The following is a 26,347-nucleotide window of genomic DNA, read 5'->3' as shown; positions in this document are numbered from 1 at the left end:
CTTTACCTGTTCTACTTTATCTCATCTATCCCAGTTAAGACCAGTAAGTAGTGCAGTAATTTTTTTTCTCAACGTTATTTTGTGCCACTATGAAGTATTAAGGGAACTCTGGTTGTGAGTTTGGTGGACGTTAGGAATAAGGGGCCAATGGGCCATTAAATTGATTGCATTACCAGGTTTCTTTGAGCATAAAGGAACGCGCCTAAAATATCAAAATGTGCTCCGCTGACTCTCATCCCACGAGTTCCAGGGGAAAAAGGTGACTGCAGATTCCTGAGCCAACATACACAGCAACTCACATTTCACCATGTCACCTCTTGGCAATCGCACAATGGCTGTCTTTGTCAAAAACAAAAACAAAATGTCCACCAATTCCTCCTCTAAACGCCGGGGGAGACGTGATGGGAAGAGGTTCAGAGGGGTTAAAAAGGGAAACTTCTCTTTGAAAAAGCCATTTACAGAGTCACAACATCGGGACTGTGTAAACAGGGGCCAGATGTAGCCAGCTTAACTTAACCGTGTGCGCCTCCCCCTCGCTTACCTGACACTTTTAAAGGGGATCTCCTTCACTGAGGAATTAGTAAACCAATCCTGTTATTTTCAATTGACCACAACCCCAGGCAAAGTAAAGGAATACTTCCTAAATTAGTGAGATGTGTGACTTTTACAGATTGTGCCAAAGAGTATCATATTCTCTGATGTTTATTAAAACAGTTACAGCTTGAATGACCTGCAGTTAATTTAAAGGACAAGACTTGAAGTGAAGAAAATGAAGTCTAATTTTCCAAAATTTGATGGGATTTTCTTTTGGAAAACCATTAAAATTGTGGAGTTCAAAGGCCGATGTCATTGCTCTTTGACTACTGAAGAGTGTTATTTTAAGGCCAAATGGGTGTCAGAGGGTGTGCAGGAGACTTCACACAGCTGGAGTGAGACCACCTGCACAGACACTATGAGGACTGCACACACAAGACCTAGACAAACACCCACACACACTTAATGAATAGAAAAATACACACGTGCAGGACCATCCTCATCAACAGATCTCAGTAACGGTGGAACTTGTGAAGAAGAGCTTTAAAAGTCTTCTTCACTCAACAAAATCCTTCTGCTTTTGCGAGTTTCATCTATTTTTCTCTTACCTCCAGGAAAAGCATCTCTCTTTCCACCTTCGCATAAAGCTCTCATTCACTTCCACAATCCCAGCTCTGGCTTCATGTCTGCAGCATCAAGCCCAGCGGATCCACGCTCTAATCAGATCCAGATCCCACTCCGTCAGGAAGTATCAAAAAAAAACAACCAAACACACACACACACACACACACACACACACACACACACACACACACACACACACACACACACACACACACACACACACACACACACACACACACCCTACCCCAACGTCTCAGTCTTTGAAAGTCAGCGTCAGCTATGAGGAGAGTTTCATAGAGAGCGAGTCTTTGCAGCTTGGGAGCAACTCGTTTAGCAATCCGAAAAAATTTTAAGGTCCAAAGAGCGAGGAGGGAGGGCAGCGAGGTGACGTCTCTTTCTGGAGTGTCTCTGATCCCGCTGTGAGTGTGTGCTCATGGGACAGCCAAGCCTTGTCAGCCCCTCCCTCATTCCTCCCCTCCAGAGCAAATCGCCTGCCACTGCACTTCAATCACACACACACACACACACACACACACACACACACACGCACATACACACATACACACTTCAGAGTCAACACCCCAACCAGCCCTATCTCTACACCCCTTCCTCCACTAGTGTGAATCCCCCCCACCCCCCAACTTGGCTGCAGGATTCCTGAGCCAGATGACATGTCTGCTCTCTTTGTCTCTTTCAGTCTGTCTCCGTCTCTTTAAAACAATTTTGCCAAGACAACTTTTCACTTTTATCCTGACAGATTTAATTTGCTTTTAACTTAGAAAAAGCTCTTCTTTATTAAAACACCTTTCTAAAGTGAAAAAAAAAATGGGATTTTTTTTTTTTTCTCTTATTTGCACATATTGCAAATAATTATGATCCATTTCACTCCTCTTTCCTTCCCTCCAAGAGGAAACTTCTATTTATAATGCAAGTGATGTGCTTGTGCGCTTGCTGTCATTAAAGGGGCCCTGGGGTCATCCCGACTGATGCATCTAATGTCATTTGCTCTAATAATGTCTCGTGAATTTGTACTCAGCTGCTGATTTGATCACGGGTGGTTAATGTGCTCTTGGTTCAGCTGCTCCATTATCTCAATAACAACAACAACAACAACAACAAAAGTTTGTTAAATACAGCTGTGATAATAATTTGTGCACAAACCTGGGCCAAATTAGAGAACTTATGCTTTGATCATAAATGCTTTGTGATGATAATGAAGCATATATTTTACAAGTTGAGACAAATTATGATACTTTTAAAAGGACTTCCATTAATTTAAACCTGTAATGACTATTTTCTGGCCACTAAGTGGAGCAGGGGCAAGCTTTAAACACATCACTGAAATAAATTCATTAATTTAGTCATATTTGTGTATGCCTTAATATTTGCTCTCCTTTTAACTCGATACCCTTAAAAAAAATATATCTGGCTCTTTAGCTCCCAGTTGCTGACTTTGTCCGTCTGACAGAAAACCAAAACAATAAGCTAAAAGATGCTATAAAGCACAGTAAAGCTGACAGGAATTGTAAAGGTCATTGCTATGAGTGACCTCTTTCAGATACAAATATTGAAGCGCTCCACTGTTTATATTAAAAAACACTGATTACGGGGACTCTGTTTGCCAACAAGGTGACACTTTGACAAACTGTATCATCTTTGTGTTGAGGGCGATGAAAACCTTTAAAAGCAGCTAATCCATAATAAAAGCCCTCATGTCTTGTTGGTGTTTCTCTGGTTAAATATTGACCACGCTTCCTCTCAAATCACCTTCATCCATCTGAGGAAATTCTCACGCAGGGGATCTGGCCGCTCAACCTGTCGCTGACATCGCCACCCCCTTCCTATTTTGGAGATGTGAATGAGTGAGAGGAGAGGGGTCCCCTGTCCTCATCTCTCACTTGAACTAGTCACAATGACGTTATTGTCAGAGAACACTTCACCTCAGGAAACTCCCGGCAGAAGGAGCAGTGACGAGCTTTGTTCCAAAATGAGATATGTGAAAAGATAAGCTTGGATTTAGAAATGATAACACGTAAAAAAAAAAAGTTGCACCTAACCGTCTGCGTACAAAACAAATTCACTGGATGTGCCTGGAGAAGCTGGATTTTATTATTTGGACAAGTTCTGCACCATCAGTCATTGTGAAAGGCTGAAAAGCTTCATTTAAAGAGTCAAAAATGACAAATGAGTTTACTCAATTGTCTGGCACACAAAGACGCCCTCCCCTCTGACAACCCCACAAAGTCACTCGCGGGGAGGGCAACAGAGCTGTTTGTCACATGCCAGATTACCTGTTACAAATGAGAAATGACTCAGTTAGCAAATTAGCTTAGGAGAGTGAGATAGAGAAAGAGATCCTCTGTGTGCTCGGAGATGGGACTGTTTATGTGCTCTGCCAACACGGCCTTCTTTCCTGGCATACCGACGCATATTTGAAATTGAGAGAGGAGACGGAGGAGCTTGGCAGTCCAGTCAGCGGGTAAACCTTTCAGAAAAGCTCTTAAGTTTTCCAGGGGTCTTGGCAGCGCTCTGCAAAAGCCACTTTGACTTTAACCCCAAGAAAGATGCGCATTAAGTTTCCCGAGATATTTCTCTGGAGATGCATTTCAAAAGCTCTGCAAATCTTACTTCAGGTGGATGGGCGAGAGCTCTATTTTTGTGACGGACAAGTACTTAATTCAGATAATGAAAACAGCCAACAAGTGGGTGAGGAATGCTCTTCGCGTGAATAGAGGACAGGTCCGAGGATGAGTGGCTTTAGCCCAGACAATAGGCAGATATCGGTCTTTCAGACTGGGCCCGGGCCTGTGGCCAGAGACCGATGGTTCTTTAGAAAACACAAAAGGACAGTTGACCTTGCAGTCTCCTCTGCTTCCTTCTGGAAGAGAGAAGAGGGTGCAGTGGAACAAAAAGTTTCTGAAATGATTTTTAGAGGAGTCTTATTGTTAATGTTGTAGGTTTGTTTGTGATTATAGTGAAAGATCATGATGGATAGAGTCACTCAACTTGCTTTGTTCTTCCTTTTTTGGAGGTTTTCTATGAGATTTTAAACTTGTAGGATCTTGATTTTACAGCAGACCTCTTAAGAACCAGAACTTCATGCCTCTTTATCTTTTTGTGACAATGTCGTTGTCGACATAAACACGATTATCCTGCAGCTTCCTTCCTTCACAATACCTTTGTAATGGGCCTTAGCCATTCTAAGGCAAAGACGTCATGTACCAGCCCTCTGCAGAACCGTTGGACATGTGCTGAATGGATGATGCACCGGTTTCATTCACATGCCCGAGGCTGATGAGCAGCAACTTACTAATGGAGGGTTTATGCAGTGACCTTTGACCCCAGCACTTAGAGCACAGAAATTGGCAGAGAAATCGCAAATAGCTAGGATGTCTTTAAATGTGACCTTTTTTAATGTTAGAAAATGGAAAATACTCTGTGTCATTCTTTGTTTTTCTTTTACAAGCAGCTACATAAGACAGAACTTAATCCCAAAGCAAGGAAACGTTCTGATTTTAAATGAAAATGAAATGACCACAGCACGAATTTGTAACTATTTAAGACTTTTTTTTTTCTGTTTCCAAATTCTTTGGCTGATACCCAAAGAAATAAAGGACATTATTGGCCACAAATATCGGTCTGACCCTAAATTCAGTCAGAAGTCAGAAACGATTTGAACAGAAACCTTTTGATCAAGTCCTTCAAAGGAGTTTCTGAGCAGCGTTTTCTTTCCTTGGCAAAAGCTTTGGACCGGGGTGCAGACAAGATCTAGTGGCCTTTTCTATACTTGAAACCCAAGACCAAGTCTAGACTAACTGAGCACACACACACACACACACACACACACACACACACACACACACACACACACACACAGCACACTTACTCACTGGTTCTGGCTGCACATGTTATCTATCTATTGGAACACAACTCAACTGGTAATTTAGCCTTTTCTTAACCTTTATTTTGGAGGGAGGGTTTACTAAGCAAACACACTCTTCTCCAGCAGTGTGGTGCTCTGTTTTCATTTATAACAGTCATTCACACCTGGAATCAGCCAGCGGCATTTCATCCCCAGGAGGCAAGAAGCGGTTTAACTGATTCCTAAGAGCGCAGATATCAGGAGATACGTCCCTTACGTTATTTACAACAGAAACCGACAAGGACATGTCTCATCTCGTAGCAGGACAGTTTGTCATAAAAGATGAACTCAAACAGAGCATGGAGACCATTCCTGATATTAAAGTAGCGTATAGTGCAAACACATGATGAAATGTACAAGATTGTGCAAATAGCGAATGGGATTAAAACCAACATTGGCTGTTCAGGCAACAATTTCTTGGAATCTTTTTTATTTTTAATGTTCATCCACATTAATTAATTCTGGTAAGACAAAGAATCGCCCACATCTTAAGGCAGGAACATTTAACTGTTCTAGGCAAGTCATGAAGAAGAGCCTACAGGAGACTTAATCAAGTTGTTTGATGACCAAAATACACCAAAGAAATACGCTTTGGGAGTGGATGCGATTGTCAAACTGTTGGATGTGGACCCCCGATTCTGATGAGAGCAAGGGGGTTGGAAAATTTGCTTCTAAAAAAAGTGCTTTTCAGATCGTCAAACTGACGTCTTGAGCAAAACATTCCACTACTTTTTAACTCACTGTGACAAGAAAAGTCCTGAGAAAGTTCCCAACACAACAAGTAACACCACAGAAGTAAAACGGACAAGCCCGGGCAAATAAATCAAAATCTGAAAGTGAAACATGCTTATGGGGGGGGGGGGGGGAGACTGTTCTCTGGGATTTATGATGCACTTCTGGGTCATAATGCTTAATATAATAAGGTGTTGTTTATACTGAGGCACCAACACTTACTTACACTTACAAGACAAATCCCTGTCACGTAATTTGACTTGACAAATAAAGCCATATGTGTATACAGTGTTCGTATTAGTGGAATCCTAAGATCTATGATACAGGATTTGTCACTCACTCACTCCTCATCAGGAGTAACTTCCTGCACCTGTGATGTTCTCCCTCACCTGGTGGCAATCAGCCTGATTGGAGGTTATATTATGAGGTTGGTTTGATGCACAGTTGTCTGTCTGTCTGTCTGTCTGTCTCAGAGGGTCAACACCTTCGGTTGGGTCTCTGGTTTGGTGTGTGTTTGCTTTTATTTTGGGGGTGAGAGAGAGAATGTTTTTTTGTTTTTTTTTCCTTTATTGAAATTGGAAGGTTGCTGTCTCCAGCTAGCCCCAAATTTGAATTTCTGTTCACCTTTCCCAGTGACTGCCAACTTTGTTTCGGGTCCATTTCCTTTGTTTTCTATTATTTTTGATGAACTTAGTTTCCAGTACGCAAATGGACTCTCCTTCACAAGTTTCTTTTTTGCCTCCTCCCCCTGTACCTTTTTGTTAGTTTCCCACCTAGCCAGTTTCAATACATTAGCCTAACACATCCGCGCAATGATTAACAAGCCAGCCGACACAAATACCAGATTTACATCAAGACCTCGGTCCACGTCCCAATTCGCATCCATTGAGTCCCCCCCCCCCCCCCCCCCCCCTCTCCCCATTCATGCCGACTCCTCTCAGCAGCTTTTCACACCAGGAAATGGATCTTTAGCCCTCTCTGACAAGGCCCACCAGTTTGACTCGCTGCTGCATATCAGGTCTGTGGACCTGCTGCTCAGTGGTCTCGACAGATCGGTGTTAATATTCGTTGACACTCACCGGCCGAGTGTGATTTAAGTTTGTGGTCATAAAGTCCCTCTGCTGAGATTTGTTAACTACTGCAGGGTGTCACCGGCACACCTTTGGGACAATAGAAGTGGCAATAAAAGTGCTATAAAATGCAGGAAATTGTCATCTCTGATTGGAGCATTAGTAGAGATTGGATTGGGAAGCTTCAGGTTAGGATCTTCTTATTCACAATCCTACATTTACCAAAGAAAATGCAGAGGGAAAAAAAAATCCACTTGTGATGTTGATCTCTCCATATTTAGCCAACTATTAGATGCGTTGCCGTGAAACTTTTTACAGATCCTAACTTTTGAGATCAGAATTTTCATCTAGTCACCAGTCAAAATCTAAACTTTTCCAGTGAACTATCTTAACATCTACTGAACAGTTTGGCAAAAAAAAACAAAAAACAGTATTGATATTCAGGGTTCCCAGCCTTATGACTTCGGTGATTAGCCTGACTTTTCATCGAGTGCTTTTATCCGGTTAACTTTAAGATGTCTCTAATATTTTGGTTTACGAACAAATGCCTGCAAAAGTAACGCCAGTCTCAAATTTTAGGGCTAACATGCTAAACTATGACAGTGAATGAAGTTAGTATTACCACTAGGAGCATACTGGCTTGTTACATCTTAGCATGTAGCTCAAAGCACAAGTACACCTTCACAAAGCTTGACTCTTGGCCTTGTGTTATTTTTAATTGACAGTGAGGATTTTAGGACGGTAAAACATTCCTGAAATTTTGACGAACTGTACCAAAACACCATCTCTACTTAATTCAGTGGAATTTAGCTCCTTGACTAGACAGAAAACCTTTGCACACGGAGCTTGTCTCTGCACTCAGTGTTTTCGCTTTGTTGCTCACAGGATCAATAAAGCTATTTTGAGTTTGCTCTGAGTTTGGAAACCAGAGCTGACTTCATGCACCAGGTGCTTTTTTAAATGTACCATTCATTCCTTTTCCAAAGAGTCGGCATCTCACTTTGGATAAATCATTGCAAAATGAAAATAATTGCCGCTTCAATACAGCTACTGTTCGGCCTTACATTTGTATCTGTCAATCTTTATTGTGCACTCGGCTCTGCCTATATCCCTGCACATGTAACCAATTATTGTAACATTCAAGTGGATTTTCTGTAAATCCCGTCGCTGCTCAGGAGCTGATTAGAGTATGTTGAGAACTGATGCTATTTCAGGGCTTGTCAAAAACAGCACAGAGGCTTCTCCTCGACATTATTACCACTATTTTTCATTATTTGGCAGAGTCAACCTCATTTAAACTGCCTACTACGTGCCATTACCTGAATCCCACTGCATACAAGTCCTCAATGTCCCTACAGGCTAAAATGCCTTGCCAAGCCAAAGTATCCTCTTGGATTAAAACTCTGTTGAGGGGTTATACATCATCTCTGGAGAGACAACTGACAATGGATGATTAAATGAAATGAATTACTGCATTTCAAAATAATGATTTAAAGGTCTTTGTAATGTTTTTCAAAGTTTCAGTATGCACCCATGCATATTACACTGAGCAATCACTCTAGAGCTGCACTGTACATACAGTACTTTACATCACTATATTATATCTGCTGTACTGAAAACAAAAAGACATCTTCTAAAACCTGCAATTTCTGAGGATTATCCTGGCTCATTGTCGCCAAAACAAATCCTGTTAGGAATTTGGTCTGCAGTGCTTCTATAGTGCAGTTCTTCTTTTTTTTTTTTTGTAACACCGCATACACGTGATGTTTCAAGTCAGACACTCTTCTTCAGACCATATGTGGTTGTTAGCATAAACCGCACACCTTGGGAATAGTACGCAGCTTACGCAGCGTTCTTGTTTATATTTTTGCACAGCACTTTTCAAATGTGCAAGCACACATTTTTCTGGCCAGATCTGATGAAACATTCACTTTTCTTTAGCCAGTCGCAGGTGAGCCTCTACTATTCAGCTATCAAATAATGAGTGAAGCTAAACACTTTGAAAGCGCCACAGCGTGGCAAATTTGCATGATATAAGAGTACTTTTATAAACGTTAAAACCACTTCAATGAAGAACTAGAATTTAAATGACAAATGCTGTTATAAAACTGGAAAACCTAAAAAAAAAAAAAACTAAAGAAATAGTGTGTGTTTGTATATATGTGTGTGGCAGAGAGGGGAGAGTCTTGTGCATCCCATCCAGCTCTAATTTGATATTGTTAAGTGATGCATTCCTTCTTTAATAAAAGCCAGAGGACGTTTTAACCACCACTTTGAAAGGAGTGTGTGTGTGTGTGTGTGTGTGTGTGTGTGGTTTCGAAGCATCTTTAATAAAATTCCAGGCCGCTGCATGCGATCACATTGCCTCGCGTACAAACTTGAGTCTCAAAGTGAAGCTCCACAGAAGAGAAGGAGCAGATATTTCACCCCAGGACGGAGGTGAGGGAGCGGCCGATGATAAAAAATGCAAGATGTCGAAAGTTATTATTGTTGACAGGAAAAATCTGCTGCTAATTTGTATTTTTGAAATGGGAAATAAAGCACATACTTGTATTGAACACCTGATGTCGAGCCTACAAACTGTAAAAAACAACGAACACTAACAGAAATAGTGATATAGATTCTAGCTGCTTTCAAGAAAAAGTCACATATATATAAGCAGCAATATTTAAGGCTGACAGAAAGCAGTTCATCTCCTGCTTGTTGACAGAAAATTTTAAGTGACACCCTCCAGCTGCACCTTGTAGAAATCAACTTTTATTTCTACCTGACTGCACGATAAGTTACGCAGCATAGTTATTCCTATTCACGAAGTCTGACTACCGCTTGAAGTATCCATTTGATGAATTTACAATGTGTCACATGTTTCAGCCAAAAGAAACAGATAAGATGGCGCTTTTAATGAGCACTGCCACTCAAACTAGATGCCCCATGAAAAACAAAATCCATTTAAAAATAACAAAAACAGAGAGACATAAATGTGAAACCAGCTCCATCTGATGACATATCATGCAAGAAAAGCAGCGGCGTTGCATCACAGCTAGTATGGGAAAGCTGTTATTTGTGTGAGTGTGTATGTGAATCCCCCATGAATTTTGTACAAGAGATAGATGTAGGCCAGGGATTGGGGTTGTGTACACAGAGGCTTAATGACAGGACCCTGGAGGAATGGCACATCAGTCAAGCGGAACAGACAAACACACACACACACACACACACACACACACACACACACACACACACACACACACATATAGGCACACGTGCATAAACCGGCTGTGCATTACACAACCCGCACCCTCACTCTCCCATAATTTAGCATTTGGAAACACAACAAGAGGTGGGAAAGACGGGTCCGACCAAGTTCGCAGCCTCAGGCACTTTGTTACACTCAGGCTGCAGTTTGGCCTAAATGGGCTGGCATAGTTCTCAAAGCAGCAGCACAGTGTCCGAAAAGGGTGTGTGTGAGAAACCATATAGCCTGTGGTTCCATGACGCACTCCCAAAGTGCTTTTTTTGTTGTTGTTTAGCTTGATGTGGGTTACTTTTTGAAAGGGGACAGATAACAAAACAGCTGAGCGATATCAGCTGAGCTCAGCACGGTAACGCTTACATTTTGGTGGCGGGTTTGGACGCCACGTGGGCGACACATATCGAGGCTATGTGTTACATGAAAGTTGCTTTGAGCTGTGTGCTTAAATAAACTCACTATCACAGGGAAAGTGGCGTGACTGGCCATTTTGCGGGATGTTTGTCTCCCTCCTCTCCCAGGGACTGTGGTTGAATTTGGCCAGGCAGCCGCTGTTGGCATTCCACACTGACCCTCGAGTAGCGGGCCTGAGGTTCATGGGTAAACAGACGAACCGTTTGGTGGGCTCACTGTGTCTCACCCTCTCCCTGTGTGCCTCTCGCTCTCTCTCGCTCGCTCTCCCCTCCAAACTCCCACCTCCTGCTCGCCTCTCCTCTCAGCCAGCCATATCCTCAGTTGGCCTCTCTGTTAATTCAGACCTACCTGACAGTTCTGACTAAAACCTTCTGGGTTTACTATCAGTCCCGCTCGGCGACGGGCTTTGCTCTCTAAACACACACTGAAGACTAATCTGCAACAGATGGGAGACGATCTGGGGAGGAAGTAGTATAAAAGGATATACAGCATATTTGTATCCCTCTGAACCAAACGATAGGGTTTCAGCGAAGTTCCAAGCAAAGCCTGAGGAGGGTTGTAATGATGTGCACGGCAGCGGCTCCCAGGGGCTTAACAGCACATATTACTTGGAGATATAAGCTGTCCATCCCCGAACAGATGTCTGAAAAAGGCCCTGCAGGGAAGTCCTTCTCATAAGGAAACATGCAAACGCAGCCGTTCACACACTCTTACAGACGCATGTAAAGTATAATATATAATGTAATAAAAACATACACAAATGCACACAAGGATACATACATGCCCAAACACTTAAGCAGGGCCCCACATGTTGGATTTCACGGTTGGCTGGTTCAAGATAATGAACGCTTTGCCCCCCAGTTTACTGTCTGGTTTTTGAGGTCATTTGTGCAAACACAAAAGACATTTATTTACCACTTCATTAATGCAAGTGCCAATTTAAGCTCCTTTTCACAGGCATGAAACAAAACCACAGCGTCACAACCCAGATAGTCAAATCACTGTTTGTATGGGTTTTGCAAAGAGCATTTGGAAAACACCCAAGACTTTATCAGCTAACCTCTACGGGTTAATATCTGTTAAATTCTCCATCTCTTGAAGGTGAAATTGTCCGAGCTGAAAGATAAAGGCAGTTCGTGACCTGTTTAAAAAGGGTGTCATATATATGATCAAGTTATGCCTCTTATGAAAAAGACTTCCCTTTGAGGAGCAGGTCCTATCTAGAGCTGACTGGCATTGTTTGTGCAGAAGTAAATTTTAATTGAAACCTGTAAAAAAAAGCATTTTGTCTGGCCACGAGGGGGCTGCAGAAATAAGATCTGGATGTGACATTTTGTACACATTCAGTAGATACAAAGAATTATTAGCTTTAATTATTCACTCTCCATGTATCTCTCATTTTGCATCTCCACCAACTCCTGATGGGAAAATATATCAAATTTAGCTCATTAGCTGCTAAACGATCCACTATGTTGTCCCGACATTGCTGTTTGGTGCTGTCCGTGAAGCATACAGCGGATTTTTAGAGAATGATAACATCTGCTGTGGTCTATGAGACTGATGAGTGAACCCAAACATCGAGGGTGGGCCTAAGAACATGAATAATGCTAAAAACTCTTTGTAGAGCTAAAATAATCTTCAGATTGGGGAGATATTTCTCTGTAAATTTGGCAATGAGATTGACCCCTTTCATGTTACACAGCAGCTTTACACACCATTTAATACTTAGAGCTGGACTCCTGTAAGTACTCCAGCGAATGTGCAGCTTTTGGTGAATTTGGTGAAAATCCTGTAATCTTTCCCGCCCACGCTGTTTATCACAACATGCCATTTCCGGACTCCAAGTGGCATCAGATTGGACGGAGCCATTTCCCCTCAGAATGAATTAAAGAGGCTGGTATTCCTTTGGGACGATGTGAGGCAACATGGAGATGCAGTGACAGATAGGGCAGGTCCCCAGAGACCCCTACAGAGACAGGCGACCACCCAACGCAGCGTTAACTGAGAGTTTCATCATCGGGATGACTCCCTGAAATTGTCCTACTTGCATTTTTTTTTTACAAAGCTTCACATGTCTTCTCTACTGCATCTGCTCCTGCTTACTGAAGCAGATTGTCAATAAATCGTTCATGGACTAGTTGGATTCACGAGAACTTTCTGTATCACCTAAGGCTTTAGAGGCTAAATGTTCAAATAATACAGAGGTGAGCGAGAAAGAGGAAAGACGGATGAAAATGCAGTAAAAGGAGGGAGAAGAACAGACTGTCCTCGATGTCGAGTTGAGATATTCAGTCCAGGAGCTCGTCTCAGCCTCAGGAACACAATGTCTAATACGTGACACCAATTTAAGGAGGGGAGGCAGAAGCTAACTCATGTTTCCTGATGCACACAAACACAGATCTCAGAATCACAAATACAAATGTTTTTCCTATATACTGATTTTGGAAAACATTATGATTATGTTGTTTTTATACATTCCATTTTTTTCAAGCACAAAAAGAGTAGGTGTTGCTGCACGTTCACTTGGCTAACAAAGTCACTTTTGCATGTTGCAATAAACACCCAAAAGTGTCAGCTTTTTAACAACAACAGATTATTTCTGCCACTGTGACAAAGCCCTTCTGCCAAATTTTCTGTGGATTTCGAAAGGTTGGTCCTTCGGCTGAAGTGAAAACCTCAAACCATCGTACATCAAACTGTGAAAGAAGATCACCAAAATTGGAGCTCTGAGGTTTTCACATCACACAGCAGCAATACTGTCTGACTGATGTAACTCCCAACAACCCAGTATCTGTTATGGAGACTTTTTTATGTGTGTTTTCTCAATCAAAAACAGAACGAAAAGCTATCATTTGTCTCCTGCCTCAGGGTGGTCATTTGACTGGGAATAATTACGTGGTTGTTGCAGAGCGATCTTGTCTCCCTATATGTGACTCTGCTTCTATCTATACTGTTTACTTGAGCTTTAAAGCCTTTTAATTATTATCATCTAATAATCATCATCTTTAATGTCTCCTAAACTACTGCGACTGGCGACTGGCACTGTCTGGGCAGGTGTGTGTGTGTGTGTGTGTGTGTGTGTGTGTGTGTGTGTGTGTGTGTGTCAGTGGCTTTAATCATCATCAAATAGAGCTGTGTGTATAGGTAATTAAGTTGGTGCCAAATCGACTCTCACTCGCAGGCACGAGGTGGGAACTCAACAACGCTGCAGCTTTGCATCGCTTATCAAGCGCTGCGGGCAACTTTATTTCAGCGGGGCTGCAAGTTTTGACAGAGTTGAGTGCAACTCCCTCTCGGAGTCCATTACTTAGTGTCTGATATTCTTCTAAGCCCTGGATTACTTTTCTTCCCCACAAGCTGACCATAATACCAGGCTTGTGGAGCCAATGTGGCCTGCAGGGTTTGGTCTGAAACCACTCAATGAGCAAAAGGCTCACGATTAGTGTTTGTGGATCAAGGACTACCGTTCCAGTCCCCACACACACACATGGGATGACCAGACCAAAACAGATGCCTGATGGGCATTTCCATCACATGGAGTGAAAAAGAAAGAAAAAAGGAGTAGTAATTGATCTCTTGGTCAGCCATTTAGTCTGTAAAATGTTGGAGATGGTAAAAAGATAGTGTCTCACAACCCTTTGTGGCAACCCCAGTGTTCTTCTTTTATCTGATCTACTCAAAAAAAAAAAAATCAATATATAACAATACCAATATGATAAATGACCTTCAAGTTTTTAGCACTTTGCCTGCAACTTCCCGAAGCACAAGTGCTAACACTGCTGGTAACTGTTAAAACTGAGTGGTTCCCATGTAAAATTCATATAATTATCATCTTATATTCTTCCAAGAAAAGTCTGTTCTTCATTGAACACTGGTCTGTTTCTCCAGTTCAGTAATTGGCCTCTCACTGTTTGGCCCCTGACACACAACTACAGCGGATAGTAGCTTGGCAAGCATGTGTGTGTGTGTACTGTATATTTGTGTGTGTGTGTGTGTGTGTGTGTGTGTGTGTGAGAGGGTGTGTTTTCTGAGGTTTGGAATGATTTGCACAACCCCACACTTGATTTATTCTAGTATGACAGAACAAACTTGCCTGTGTGTACACATGTTGGTCTGAGGTATTAGGCTGACTGAGGCGTACAGGCAGAACAGTGTTGACTTACTAATAGATGGAGGGATTTTTTTTTTCTTGCAGACACACACATACAAACACACACACACACACACCCTTCACATTTGTGCTTGTGTTTCTTATTAGTTACATTTATTTAATCTCATGCCAAACTGCGCTCCAAGTCAAACATCGGGACACAGGAAGTGTGTGAATGCTGCACGACCCCCCTGAAGCCAGCAGCAAACCACCCTCGAGGTAAACGCCATTACTCTGTGTAAAAGTGAGGACATGCTCCACTGTCCATTTAATAAGTAGCAGAATTCTTCTATTTCAAACCCCCAAAAATTTAAACGCAGCACATCTTGAGCTCTTCAAACAGCTTTACTGCTGTGATCAGATGAGGTGTTTTAGCCGAGGAGCCAATGGCTCTAAATCCAGAACACCCTCGGTCGCTGAGCAAAAAGGTTTTCCAGGAAAGTGTCCAACAATATCAAAACAATCTCCAGGCTGGATTTCCTCTCTGGCACTCAAACCCCACTGGAGATTGAGAATCTGGGTTGCATATGAGAAAAATGAAGCACTGCAGGATGAAGTTTCGTGCTTCTAATGGAGAGACGCTGTTTGAAAAATGAATCTGTCAATTTAGAAATTTGTCTACAAACAAAAAGTCAGCACAGCATTCATGAAAGCGATGAAACAAAGAGTCAAGAATGTACTCATGATCTATTTACTTCTCCTGTTCAAGCTAGACCCATCGTTGTATGACATCCAGTCATTCTATCGTTTGTTGAAACTTGAAGTCATCTCTTTCAAATCCGCTTCATATCCTCTTCAGCTGGAACATTTTCCTCCCTTTGTCACTGAACATGTTTAATCAAAATCAACCTTTTTGTTCATTAAGTTAGCAAAGACCCTCTATCAATCTTCACCATTAAAGGACCAGTGTGTCAGATTTAGGGGCATCTGTTGGCATTTGCAATTCGCAATCTGACCGCTAGATGCAACTAAATCCTGCAAACGGCTCCATTAGGAACGTAAAGGCCTCTAATTATCTTAATTTTGTGAAAATATTCGTATTAGCTTTCTTGTCGAGATAAAACTAACTCTTGTGTCTGTATTGGTGAAAATTAAGCCTAGCTGAGCTTAGTACAACAATGAGAAACGGGGGGAATCAGTGAGCCTGGTTCTGTCCAAAGCTGACAAAATTAGTTGAAAACAAGTTGTGTCTCATTTAAATTGTTGAAAAAAGTGGAAAAATGACAATTCGTGGTTTAATGGTTTGTTATGTTTCACACACATTTCTTTGCTGGGTCCCTGCCAAAGGCAGCGGTCGTAGTGACAGCTAGACTACACACTTGTTTAGATCAAATGAACACATTATGGGATATTAGGGAGCTTTGTAACTGTTGAACAGAGCCTGGATAGCTGTTTCTAGTATTTAAGCCAAGATAACCAGCTGCTGCATATTTAAAAGAGGAATGATGAAAAGTGTTTTCCAAAAAACTAGGTCTATTAATTGAAACATACTTGATGATCCACAGCGGTGTGTGTGTGTGTGTGTGTGTGTGTGTGTGTGTGTGTGTGTGTGTGTGTGAGTAGACAAAAGAACCTGTTAAGCATTTAATAGAAGCAATCAGTGTTGCATCCCAAAGCAGGCAGTAGTCAAACCAAGCATGCAGATCATTTCAGCTACTGCCTGACTTGACTCTACCATGTGGTCCAAATGGCTGACCAATTAACAGCAGCTTAACTCCTGAGTCCAAACACCTATCTCTCTCTATCTCACACACACACACATGCATGAACACATAAGTGGGGACAGACATGCAGACGCACAGAAAAACACACAAGCATACAACGTAATGGACACCCAGCACTTAAAACCCAGTACCACACACAGAGAAGGACACACACACACACACACACACACACACACACACACACACACACACACACACACACACACATACTCATTAACAAAGGCTTAGCATTGCAGAGTGTATACCCCCAGCAAAGTGTAGCATAGTGTGGCTGACTGGCCTCCCACAGAGGGGGAATACACCTCAGTCACCTGATCCTCGGCTGCTCTGATCCTGGATCAACAAGGCAGTTTACAGGCAGCCTTTATGGGACTGAGAGCACTGATGGAGAAAGTGAGCTTCAAAATAACAAACTAAAGACTTTAAACAAGCAGATAAATGTAAATTCATTTGCAAAAATTAAATGCAAAAATATAACATGCAGAAATAATGGAACATCCGAAAGCTCTCAATGCAGCATCATTACAAATCTCTCCCACCACTAGGTGCCACCACTGGCTTCATTACAGATCACACAGCACTGAAAGTCCACCTTAACACGTCACTATAAGACCCATATTCAGAGTTTAAGCATTTTATTTTCTGCCCCTTAACTACATTTCATGCAATTAAAGTTAAAATTAAAAATTACAGTCAGAATTTAATTTTAATGAAAGAGTATTTATTTCTCCAAAGATTTTACATTTATCTAAAAAAAAAAAAAAATTCGATTTAAGTCTAAAGTGTGATTGAATATTTAAAAAATGCTTCACTTCAGTCAATTGTTCTGTGTGGTGGAACTGATGTGGCTACACGTTGTCATGTTTCTATGGATTTTGGGGCTCTGGTCTCTAAACGCAGTTGTGACTCTGAGGAGTTCAAGAGACATGGACGGAACTCGTAAAGAGAGGAAAAAGAGCAGACAGACCGGGAGAGAAAGCGAGAGAGCCCACCTGAGTGACAAGCAACAGCTGAGTCCACACATCTGGAAACCAAAACGCACCCCTCCATTAAATGTGTCTTTACGCACACACACGTTTTAAGTTAAAATCCCCCTCGACTCAGCCAAAGAGTCACTTTTTTCTCTCTTCTCCTTCAGGGAAAATATATCACAGAGCCTCAGCTAACTCTGTTCTTCTTGTTTTTGGTGTGTCTGGCCATGAAGTTATGGAGAGACAAATCATTTCCTTCTCTTGATCTTCTTGATGCATGATGATTTCCAAAATATGAAAGCAAACATGAAGCTTCACTGAGCACTTTTTCATGATCTATTAAAAACCTCATGAACCAAAGTTTGCAACTCTTAAAAACTATTAATATTGCTCTTTTACTTTAATAACAATTATCTTATCATATGAGCCAAATAACTTACCTCTAAGACGAAACTACTCGGTCAAGGGGCGCCTTCAATATTCCGTTTATCAAGATATCACGACTGAGGAGGCATCCGGGCCGACTGCAAACGACAAACACAACTCGGAGTCCTGAATCAGCTCAGTGATGGAGTCTTTGGGTGCATGATCTTGGTCAGAGAGAGAGAGAGAGATAGATAGAGCTAGAGAGAGAGCGAGAGAGAGAGTGAGAGAGAGTGAAGGACGCTCACCAGGGCTGAGCGCTGCGCAGCTCTGGCACCACGTTAAAGCGGCCAGAAATGACATTAACGCTGCACTGCGCCTATTGGCTTAAACGTAGAGCGCCCCCTCCTCCTCCACACACACACACACACACTCTCGCCTCACCCTCCTTCTTACTTGCAGGCAGAAAGCATACTTTATCCAAGGCATGAGTTTATATTTTTTGGAAGTATAAGTGCATGTATATGGTCTATATTTCGAAAAACAAGGTTCCTATTTTGAATGTGGGAGTTGACAATACCAAAGTATGAGAAGATCAGTGTCGGTGATATGGCCCTAAAAAAATACCAAGGTAAAAATATGTAGCACACTTGTCACATACACTCATTAGCGCAATACAGCAGCAATTGTGTCATAAAATGTCCTTGGGTTTTCTTCTTCTTCATAAATTATGCACAAAGACTTTTACAAGGGATTTTTGATTGGGTGGACAAAATCCGAAAGACTCCCACATTGACCATTACATTTATGGCCATTGATTTATGAAGGCGGTGAAGGTTTCCCTTCCTGCCTGTGGCATGTATGACATACTTTATGCTCCATGCATACACCACACTCTAGCCCCCTGAAACACACATCATAGCGAACCGTCAGGTTTGAGTTTGTCATGTTCTGAATGGTATGTTATTCAATAGGCTATTAATCAATATTCAAGAACACCTGCTGCTTTATGGAAAGTGAATGACAAAAGATGTCTGCCTTAACAGCAACTGATGTTTACACCCCAAATGTAATACATCAGTGGTCAATTCATGTGGTTTTGCGCAGGTGGAGATGCACAATACTAAAGCAAGGTAGCTGTAAATGTCCTACATATCCTTCCCTGCACACATTGAGGTTATAAAATGGTTCCACTGTCCCTGTTGAAAAAGGTTAACTTTTCCATCAGTGCCTATGGCAGTAATTTAATGTTTTACTCTGGGACCCAGTTTTATTTTCAAAGCTTAAAACTTGTTCTGTCACATTCCCATCTTTTAACATCACTGAAGCTGCTCACTTGTGGAACATACAGACAGTGCAGGATAAAACCATGGGGAACAAATTGAAGTTTCTGCAAGCATGTTTGTCAAAACCATAGACTGTACATAAAAATGGACATCGTCTCCAGGTCTGAAAAGTGAAGTCAGTGTGGAAGTGTCTTAAAGTGCAATACCACTGAGGCTCTGGCTCCAAAAACCCTCTAGCTCAAAATACTTATTAAATGAAAAGTCAATAATATTTTTCTCCAAGTCATTATAGAGCCAAATGGTGCTTCTGAAAAATAGGGCCATAAATAATTAGATATTTAGCCTCAAAGAGAAGTATGTTAGGAGGCCTTCCTCATCTGATTGACATGCCTTGGGTTGCCTACATTGGCGGGTGGGGCATAATGTCCTCCTATTGTCAGTCAGTTCCCCTCCTCGCTCTTCCCCAGCTTGTCCCTCCTGGCTCCATCAAACCAAGGTGGCGACGGACAAAATGCCAGACATGAGACTTCAAAACAGCAGTTAACAAACCGATGGGTGATGTCACGGTACCGAGTTCAAGATAATATGACAGTCTACCTTGCTCTCAGCTTGACTTTTTTTTTGTTGCTTATGTCCAGTTTTGTTAAAGGCTTATAAAAATGTGATTGTTTTTGAGAAGCAGTTGGCATTAGTCTTTCCAAAAGATGAGCATTGGTTAACTTGACCTTGAACTTGATGTAGCATGTGACTAGATACTGTCCCTAAAACGTAATCAATTGTGTTGTCATGAAAAGTTTTGACCATGACAATGGGGCACACCGATCAGAAGCAGGTTGAGGTTTAAAAAGCAGCAGATCCTGATTTGTGGAGCTGAACGTGGAGTCAGGGGAGGGAGGATCGCTGTTTGAATGTCCGTGAACCTGGCAGCGGGACAGGCAGAGCAGGTCAAACAGTATGGCTTATTGTCCCTGCCAGCCGGTGGGGCAGCCCACACAGCGAGGGACCCACGGACGCCCTCGTTCACCCTGCTGGCTGCTGCTCTAACATTCTGACAGCTTGATTTAAAACTTACTTTTCATAATTTAGATTTAACATTGAATATAGCTATTGAAAAAAAAACAACTTTTTAAATATTTTTGCTTGTTTTACTCTAAATTCACCTGTAGTGTGTCACATCGTTCACACATATAATTGCAGCTACACCTACACACCTACACATGCAGCTCCTGAACTTCTTATGGAGAAATCGGATCATCTTCTGTGTCCTGATTGCTCTCTTTCCAACTGTTCTCCTCCTCTCAATGCAGAATAGAGCCGGCCTCTGTGCTTTGCCTCAGCTCTTTGTGCTCCCACACAGACATCTGTAACATTAAGCCTATTTACAGCAGACAGAGAGACAGGCAGCAGGGTATAAAAGGTAAGCCTATAGGCCTACACATGCGGCCAGAGAGGAAGAGAGGATCAGTGCAGTGTGGAGAGCACAAAAGGGGCCTCCGGGGTCAGTAAATCCTGCCCCTGTCACCTTCTGGTGCGTGGAAACACAGCATGGTTGATGAAAGTGTCAGAGCCCAGCGCAGCACGTTGTACATCTCTGATCCTGTCTTTTCTCTCGCTCCATTCTTCTCCTCTTCTCTTTTCTTTATGGAGCACTGCTTTGAAAGCAATCCAGATTGATATGGGGCTGCGCACTGTGTGATGGCAGCTTGGATGTCATGAGTAATGAATGGCAAACTGCTGCATGGAGAGGTTATCTTCCAATCAGCAGATCTGGTTTTCAGTGACAGTAAAAGGCGTCTTATCTGAACTACACCGGGCTCATCTGTCATGCAGCGGCCTGCATAGTCATCCCAGATATTTGCCGTATTAGTGGGATTGGGAAAATATTATGATTTTTTTTTTTTTGCTCCACTGCTCACGTTTGTTGATGAATTTGAATGGAGGAACGTGAAGTGGGTTCGCTATTACATCTGACTGCAGCCCAAATAAAACCAAAAAATGGGACGTGGGATTTCACGGCTGGTCTGAAAAGTGATATCCGGTCATTAAAAACACTGGAAAACCACACACCATGTCGTTAACGTGACTAATACGTTTTTGCATGTTAGTGACATTTAACCCTGTGAAACTATGTCAGAAAGATGAGGTAGCTCATGCCTGGGTTTGGACCAGCAGGGAAACCTTCAAATAGCCACAAGCCCTGATGTAAATCCAGATATTTGCTCTAAAAGGTTTGAATATTAGCTCAATTTTAACTAGCTGCTGAGATAGTATGGGATCATTTAGCAATATTCACGAAAAATTGTTTCCTTTCTTGGTTATTGTGAAACCACTGGCCCCTTTTCTCTGTGACCCTGTATAACCCAGCTCCAAAACCTCCAGCCCCCTTTGTGAGAAAGAGGTAAATGGTTCCAGATTTGGCCTAAAGGAAAACTGTCAATCAAGCTGTGGGAATCTGTGCTGCATTTTCTTGTAATGCCCCGGCCGTCCCCAAAACATCATCTGGTGGGGCCGGTGAGCAGGAATGTCATCTGAATCATCTTCTCCGTTCGATGACAAAAAATACCCCAGAGCAGAGCTTTTTTTTTTTTACTCTCTGCCACAAAAGCAAAAGAATAGTTTTTAATAAATGTACACAACAGACTTCACAATGGCCACATGCATGTTTGGTCACTCACTGTCTTTCATATCTACCTGCAGTCTACGTTGTCTTTCTCCCCTGTTATTTGTCTATCTGCCCGTGTCATCTCTGTCATTACCACAGGCAGAATTTTTTTTTTTTGAGGGGGGGGGGGGGGTGCACTGTTATCACAGTGCTGTCATCAGCTGCCTCAGTTCACTCAAGTCGGGGAAATATTTGGTTACAGAAAGGAACTACAGCACTTGCACGACTCCGTCATCCAATAACAAAATACGTTGTGTAGGTACGGGTGGAAATGTTTCTGTTTGGAAAAACGTTTTTGGGGGGGGAGGAAGAAAGGAATTTTGCATTTTCAGCCTTCACTCCTAATTTTGAATAAATGTAGCAAATCTTGTTTTGTCACCATTTAAACCTGCAGTGAGGAATTTTTGTCGCGCTAAAACAGAGGTTAGCTGGCTCAGTCTTCGGTACCCATGCTGTGCCCACAGAGCATGTCCAGTTCACAATCATATGGCCAGCTTCTCATCAGACAAACTTTATCGTTAAACCAAAAAAAAAAAAAAGGCATGGTGTTACTTTAGGCAGACACCTGAAGTTGGGCTTGTGTTGGTAGTATGCTCTAAAATGATTGGTTTATTCACATCTGTGTAGCAAGTAAAATCCAATCACATTCATTCAGCCAACGCCGCTCCGACAATCACGCTAACTCTAATGCCTCGCCCCTGTCTCCATGTTCAACACAACTGATTTTAAGGAGCAATACATAACTGAAAATGACAAGTGGACCTTCAGCGGTGAGATGTGGTCTGACACGAGAGAAGTTTAGCCAACTAATTCGACTAATTCAGGTATTTTTATGAGAGGAAAGGCTCCGAGTGAATGAAGTGGAACACGACTTTTCCTCATTTCTGGAATTCCTGCCACCTCTGAGGGGTAATTGTTGAATGAAGTAAATCAACAGTCGGTGCCCCCCCTACAGGGACACATACAGGTACACACAGTTTCCTGAATCACTAGTGTGTGTGTGTGTGTGTTTAATACAGGTGTGTGACAGCGAGTGAGTGCACTGGTTAAATGTTAATCTCATTAAGTGGATGTGTTGTTCATTGCTCAGGGCACATCTAGTCCCTCCACACACACACACACACACAGTCCTAATTAGGCTAGGAGCACACATCACATCCGGCATGCTACCTCCAACCTGTGCAGGACCTCCAGCAGTTAAGCTACCATAGCTGGCATACCTTAGCACTTTGTCAGGCACTTGAATCCCAGAGAGTCTGACTGTTTGACTCTCGAGTCTGTGACCATATTAGGTCGGGTGGCCGTTAGGCTCAAGTCGAGTGGATGGAAGTCACCTCATCACTGCCTGCGGCTTCCTGCAGCGTCCCCTCTCCTGAACACAATGACTGGACATGACACACATTGCCTGGCCAAGAGACCCACACTTGACTTGCGTAAAGCATTTAATGCCAACTCTTGAGAAAGGTCGGGAATGAAGCGCAAATGTCAAATATGTCTGTGTCAAAGTCTACAGCATTTTACTTTAAGTAAGTGTGTTTGCTTTTAAACCTCCGTTGGTTTTTGGGAAAATCACCCAGTGCAAAATAAAACAAACTGGTAGATAATATTATTATTGATTAACTAAAATGTCCTGGCTTGTCTCCACCCAACTATAACTCGCAGCTTGAGTCTTTGATGCAATTATACTTTGGAAACCCTGTTCACTTTGAGGTTCGCTCAGCCACTGGGGAAGGTGGACCAATCAGGGACAAGTGGGGGTGGCGAAGTGCGATGACGTTCAAGTCCAACAATGTCAACAGTCGTATAATTTTGCCTCACAATATACGCCATGTAGTGGTCAATACCGATTGGTTAAAAGCTGCACCAAAAGTTTCAAAAATAATCCAGTTGGATGCATCGACTGGAACAACCATCAATTGAACGATGTCAGAGTGATGTAATTTGGGTGTGGTAAAACCGGGAGAAACATAACTTCTTACATATTTTACACATCTGAGTGAAGTAAACTATAACTTTAGTCCCTTTTTTTTCCCCCTGTTAAAAGTCTTTTTAGGGTGTTGTTCCTTGACCACATCAGAGGTCTAAAGACTTGAGACAAATTTGTGATTTGTGGTTCTGGGTTATGTTCTGATCAGAGGGATCCAGAGATCTCGGATACAGACTTAGTCACCTTTGCTCATCACGAGCAACTTGCTGCACCTGTGATGTTCTGTTCTCCCTCATCTGGTGGTAATTGGCCTGATTGGGAGGTTGTGTGTGTGTGTGCGTGTGTGTGCGTGCGTGTGCGTGCGTGTGTGTGTGTGTGTGTGTGTGTGTGTGTGTGTCTCTCTCTTCGTCTCCCCATCTCCCCGTCTCCGTCTCCCCGTCTTCATCCAGAGGGTCAACACCTTCAGTTGGCTCGCTGGTTTGCTGTGTTTTGTGGGGGAGGGCGGACTGTGTTTGTGAAGTGTGAAAGTTTGTTTTTATTACAAACAGTGTGGAAAGTTGCTACCTGCAGCCAGCCTCAAATTTATATTTTGTTGCTCTTCCCAATGACTCAATAACTTTGTTTGTTTGGGTTCGATTGTATTGTTTTTCTATCATTTTGGTAGTGGGTGTGGGCCAGCTCCTTTCCACTTCCCAAAAGGACCCTAGTTTATTGTTTTGTTGCTTTGCAAACATGCAGTGCTTCTTGTAAGTTTCCCACATAGCGACCCGTGTTCACCGGGTTTTGTATTTTTTGGGGGGAAACGTAAAAGCTTTTTGACCAAAACTTAAAGTTCAATAGCAGGGATCCAATTTTTCCATCAGAGCCGTCAGTCCCACAATAATCCAAATTCCTGCCCACTGCATCGACTGGTTGCCATTACATCTCAGAATCTAGACCCTTACCTTGACAATTAGGGGAATGCTAATAGAGTTAACTCTTAAATTAATGCTTGTGTTGCAGAGTGAGGCAATGTAACACCTGACTGAATCTCTGAAGTGGAGCTTACCCCTCAGCTGTACTGTCAGACAATGAAATACCATTGGACGTTCTGCAACTCAAGATTCAAGATCTCCATGGCTGGCCATCGGAGCACCAATTTCCAGTTAATGAGGTTTACCTTCATCAGCAGTGTCAGTAAACTCAAGACCAAGCAGATATACTAAGAGTGAAGACACAATGTCTAAATCCAAATAGGTGGACTTAGCTTTGAACATGAGTTCCAGAAATTACACTTATTATTAGACTAAGGTCCAAAAGTGTTAACTTTATTACACCAGAGATGCAAACAATTACACATGGAATCAACACTTGGCTACCCATTATTAATAGCATCAACTATTTCAGATTACACCATGGAGACATCATCATCCAAACGGCTTTGTCAGCGTTGTCGTCACTGTCCCAATACCATTACTGCATTTGTGTTGCCTGGATCAGGTCTGTGACCATAAATAGGATGATCTAACTGCTCCATCTAGTCTCCAGTCTTTGGATCTTAAAGTGATTACTTCACTCTTTGAGTTAATACTAAACCTCTCCTATATGACATTGTCTAATCTTTAAGCCTTCGGTGGCCTAAAGACCACCGTACACGATCACTTACCCAGAGCAAGAAAACAGACTGGGGAACTTTTAATGGGAGTAACATTGTTTGTATTTTAAAGCTGAAAGCCGTAAATGTCAAACTGCTGGGTTGAGTTGATGATCCTCCTTATTGGTTTTATGAGTGAAAATGCCATTAAACAACTCCATAATTTCAAGGTGATTTATGCTATTTACCCAAATAACGACAATAGATTTATACAGCTTTGTCTAGAAACTTCAGAACACCTGAGAGAAAAGCAGTAGTTTATTCTAAGGCATGCACGAGTTTCTGTCTCGTTTAATGGTGCTTGAAAGTTTGTAATACCTTTAAAATTTTCTATACTTCTCCATAAATATATAACTTTAAGTAGATTAATGATATTTAAGCACAGGGCTATACACACATATGTGCACACCTTGCAGATTGAATGACAAGAGGGGGCCTCACTGGTATGTCTCGGTCTAATAAAGGAAGTACTGTAGCCTATCAAGTGAGCATGATACAACCTCAGCAGTCTTTAACATTCATCAGCTGCACATGCTCACCGGAGGTTGGATTTTATGCCTGTTATGTGTGCACCAACAAAAGCTTTTACCTCCATGTGCACCTTATGTGAATGTTTCTGAAACTATTCCAAGTAGTGAGCCAGCCTGCCTCCTCTTCCTCCTCCCCCTCCTCAAGGCTCCGGCCTTAGGGAGGAAGTGTGTGACAGCACGTAGCTCCTGGGCCATACTGAGGAATTTCTCACACACACACACACACACACACACACACACACACACACACACACACACACACACACACACACACACACACAAAATCCAAGGGATATGTCAGCCAAGGGCAAGACTGTAGATCAGGAGGAGGGTGAAAGCAAGGAAGAGGAGGAAGGGGGATCACGGAGAGGAAAGGAGAGGAGAAAAGAGACCTCGGGTTGCTCTCTCGACTTGGGAGGCCAAGGAGAACAAATGTCTTTGACAGTCCAGAAATTAATTTTCCTGTCGTTGTTACAAGTGCAGCCAAATACGTGAAACACTCCCTCCAGTCCCCAGACCACAGCACGTCAGAGAGAGATAAAATATTTGGAAAAT

General features: G+C 42.3%; 1 protein-coding gene across 2 annotated transcripts in view; it reads right to left on the bottom strand.

Annotated features, from left to right (window-relative positions):
- prickle1b (prickle homolog 1b) overlaps nucleotides 1-18,079 on the bottom strand; it is a 28,282-nt gene extending 10,203 nt beyond the window's left edge. The window contains exon 1 of one of the 2 annotated variants that reach the window (XM_069156803.1): nucleotides 17,832-18,079. Coding sequence is in view for 1 of the 2 variants with exons in the window: in XM_069156802.1 (XP_069012903.1) it covers nucleotides 1,143-1,157 (15 nt within the window). In the remaining variant the exon portion in view is untranslated. Of the gene's footprint in view, nucleotides 1-1,142; nucleotides 1,681-17,831 lie in introns of those variants that run through there. The other variant, XM_069156802.1, reaches the window with a different exon arrangement.
- Nucleotides 18,080-26,347: the final 8,268 nt, after the last annotated feature.

The sequence above is a fragment of the Embiotoca jacksoni genome, unplaced genomic scaffold (genome assembly GCF_022577435.1).
Source record: "Embiotoca jacksoni isolate LCO1_2020_lvr unplaced genomic scaffold, fEmbJac1.0.p SCAF_21, whole genome shotgun sequence".
NCBI classification, from domain to species: domain Eukaryota; kingdom Metazoa; phylum Chordata; class Actinopteri; family Embiotocidae; genus Embiotoca; species Embiotoca jacksoni.
This window is presented reverse-complemented; position numbering and strand designations above follow the sequence as displayed.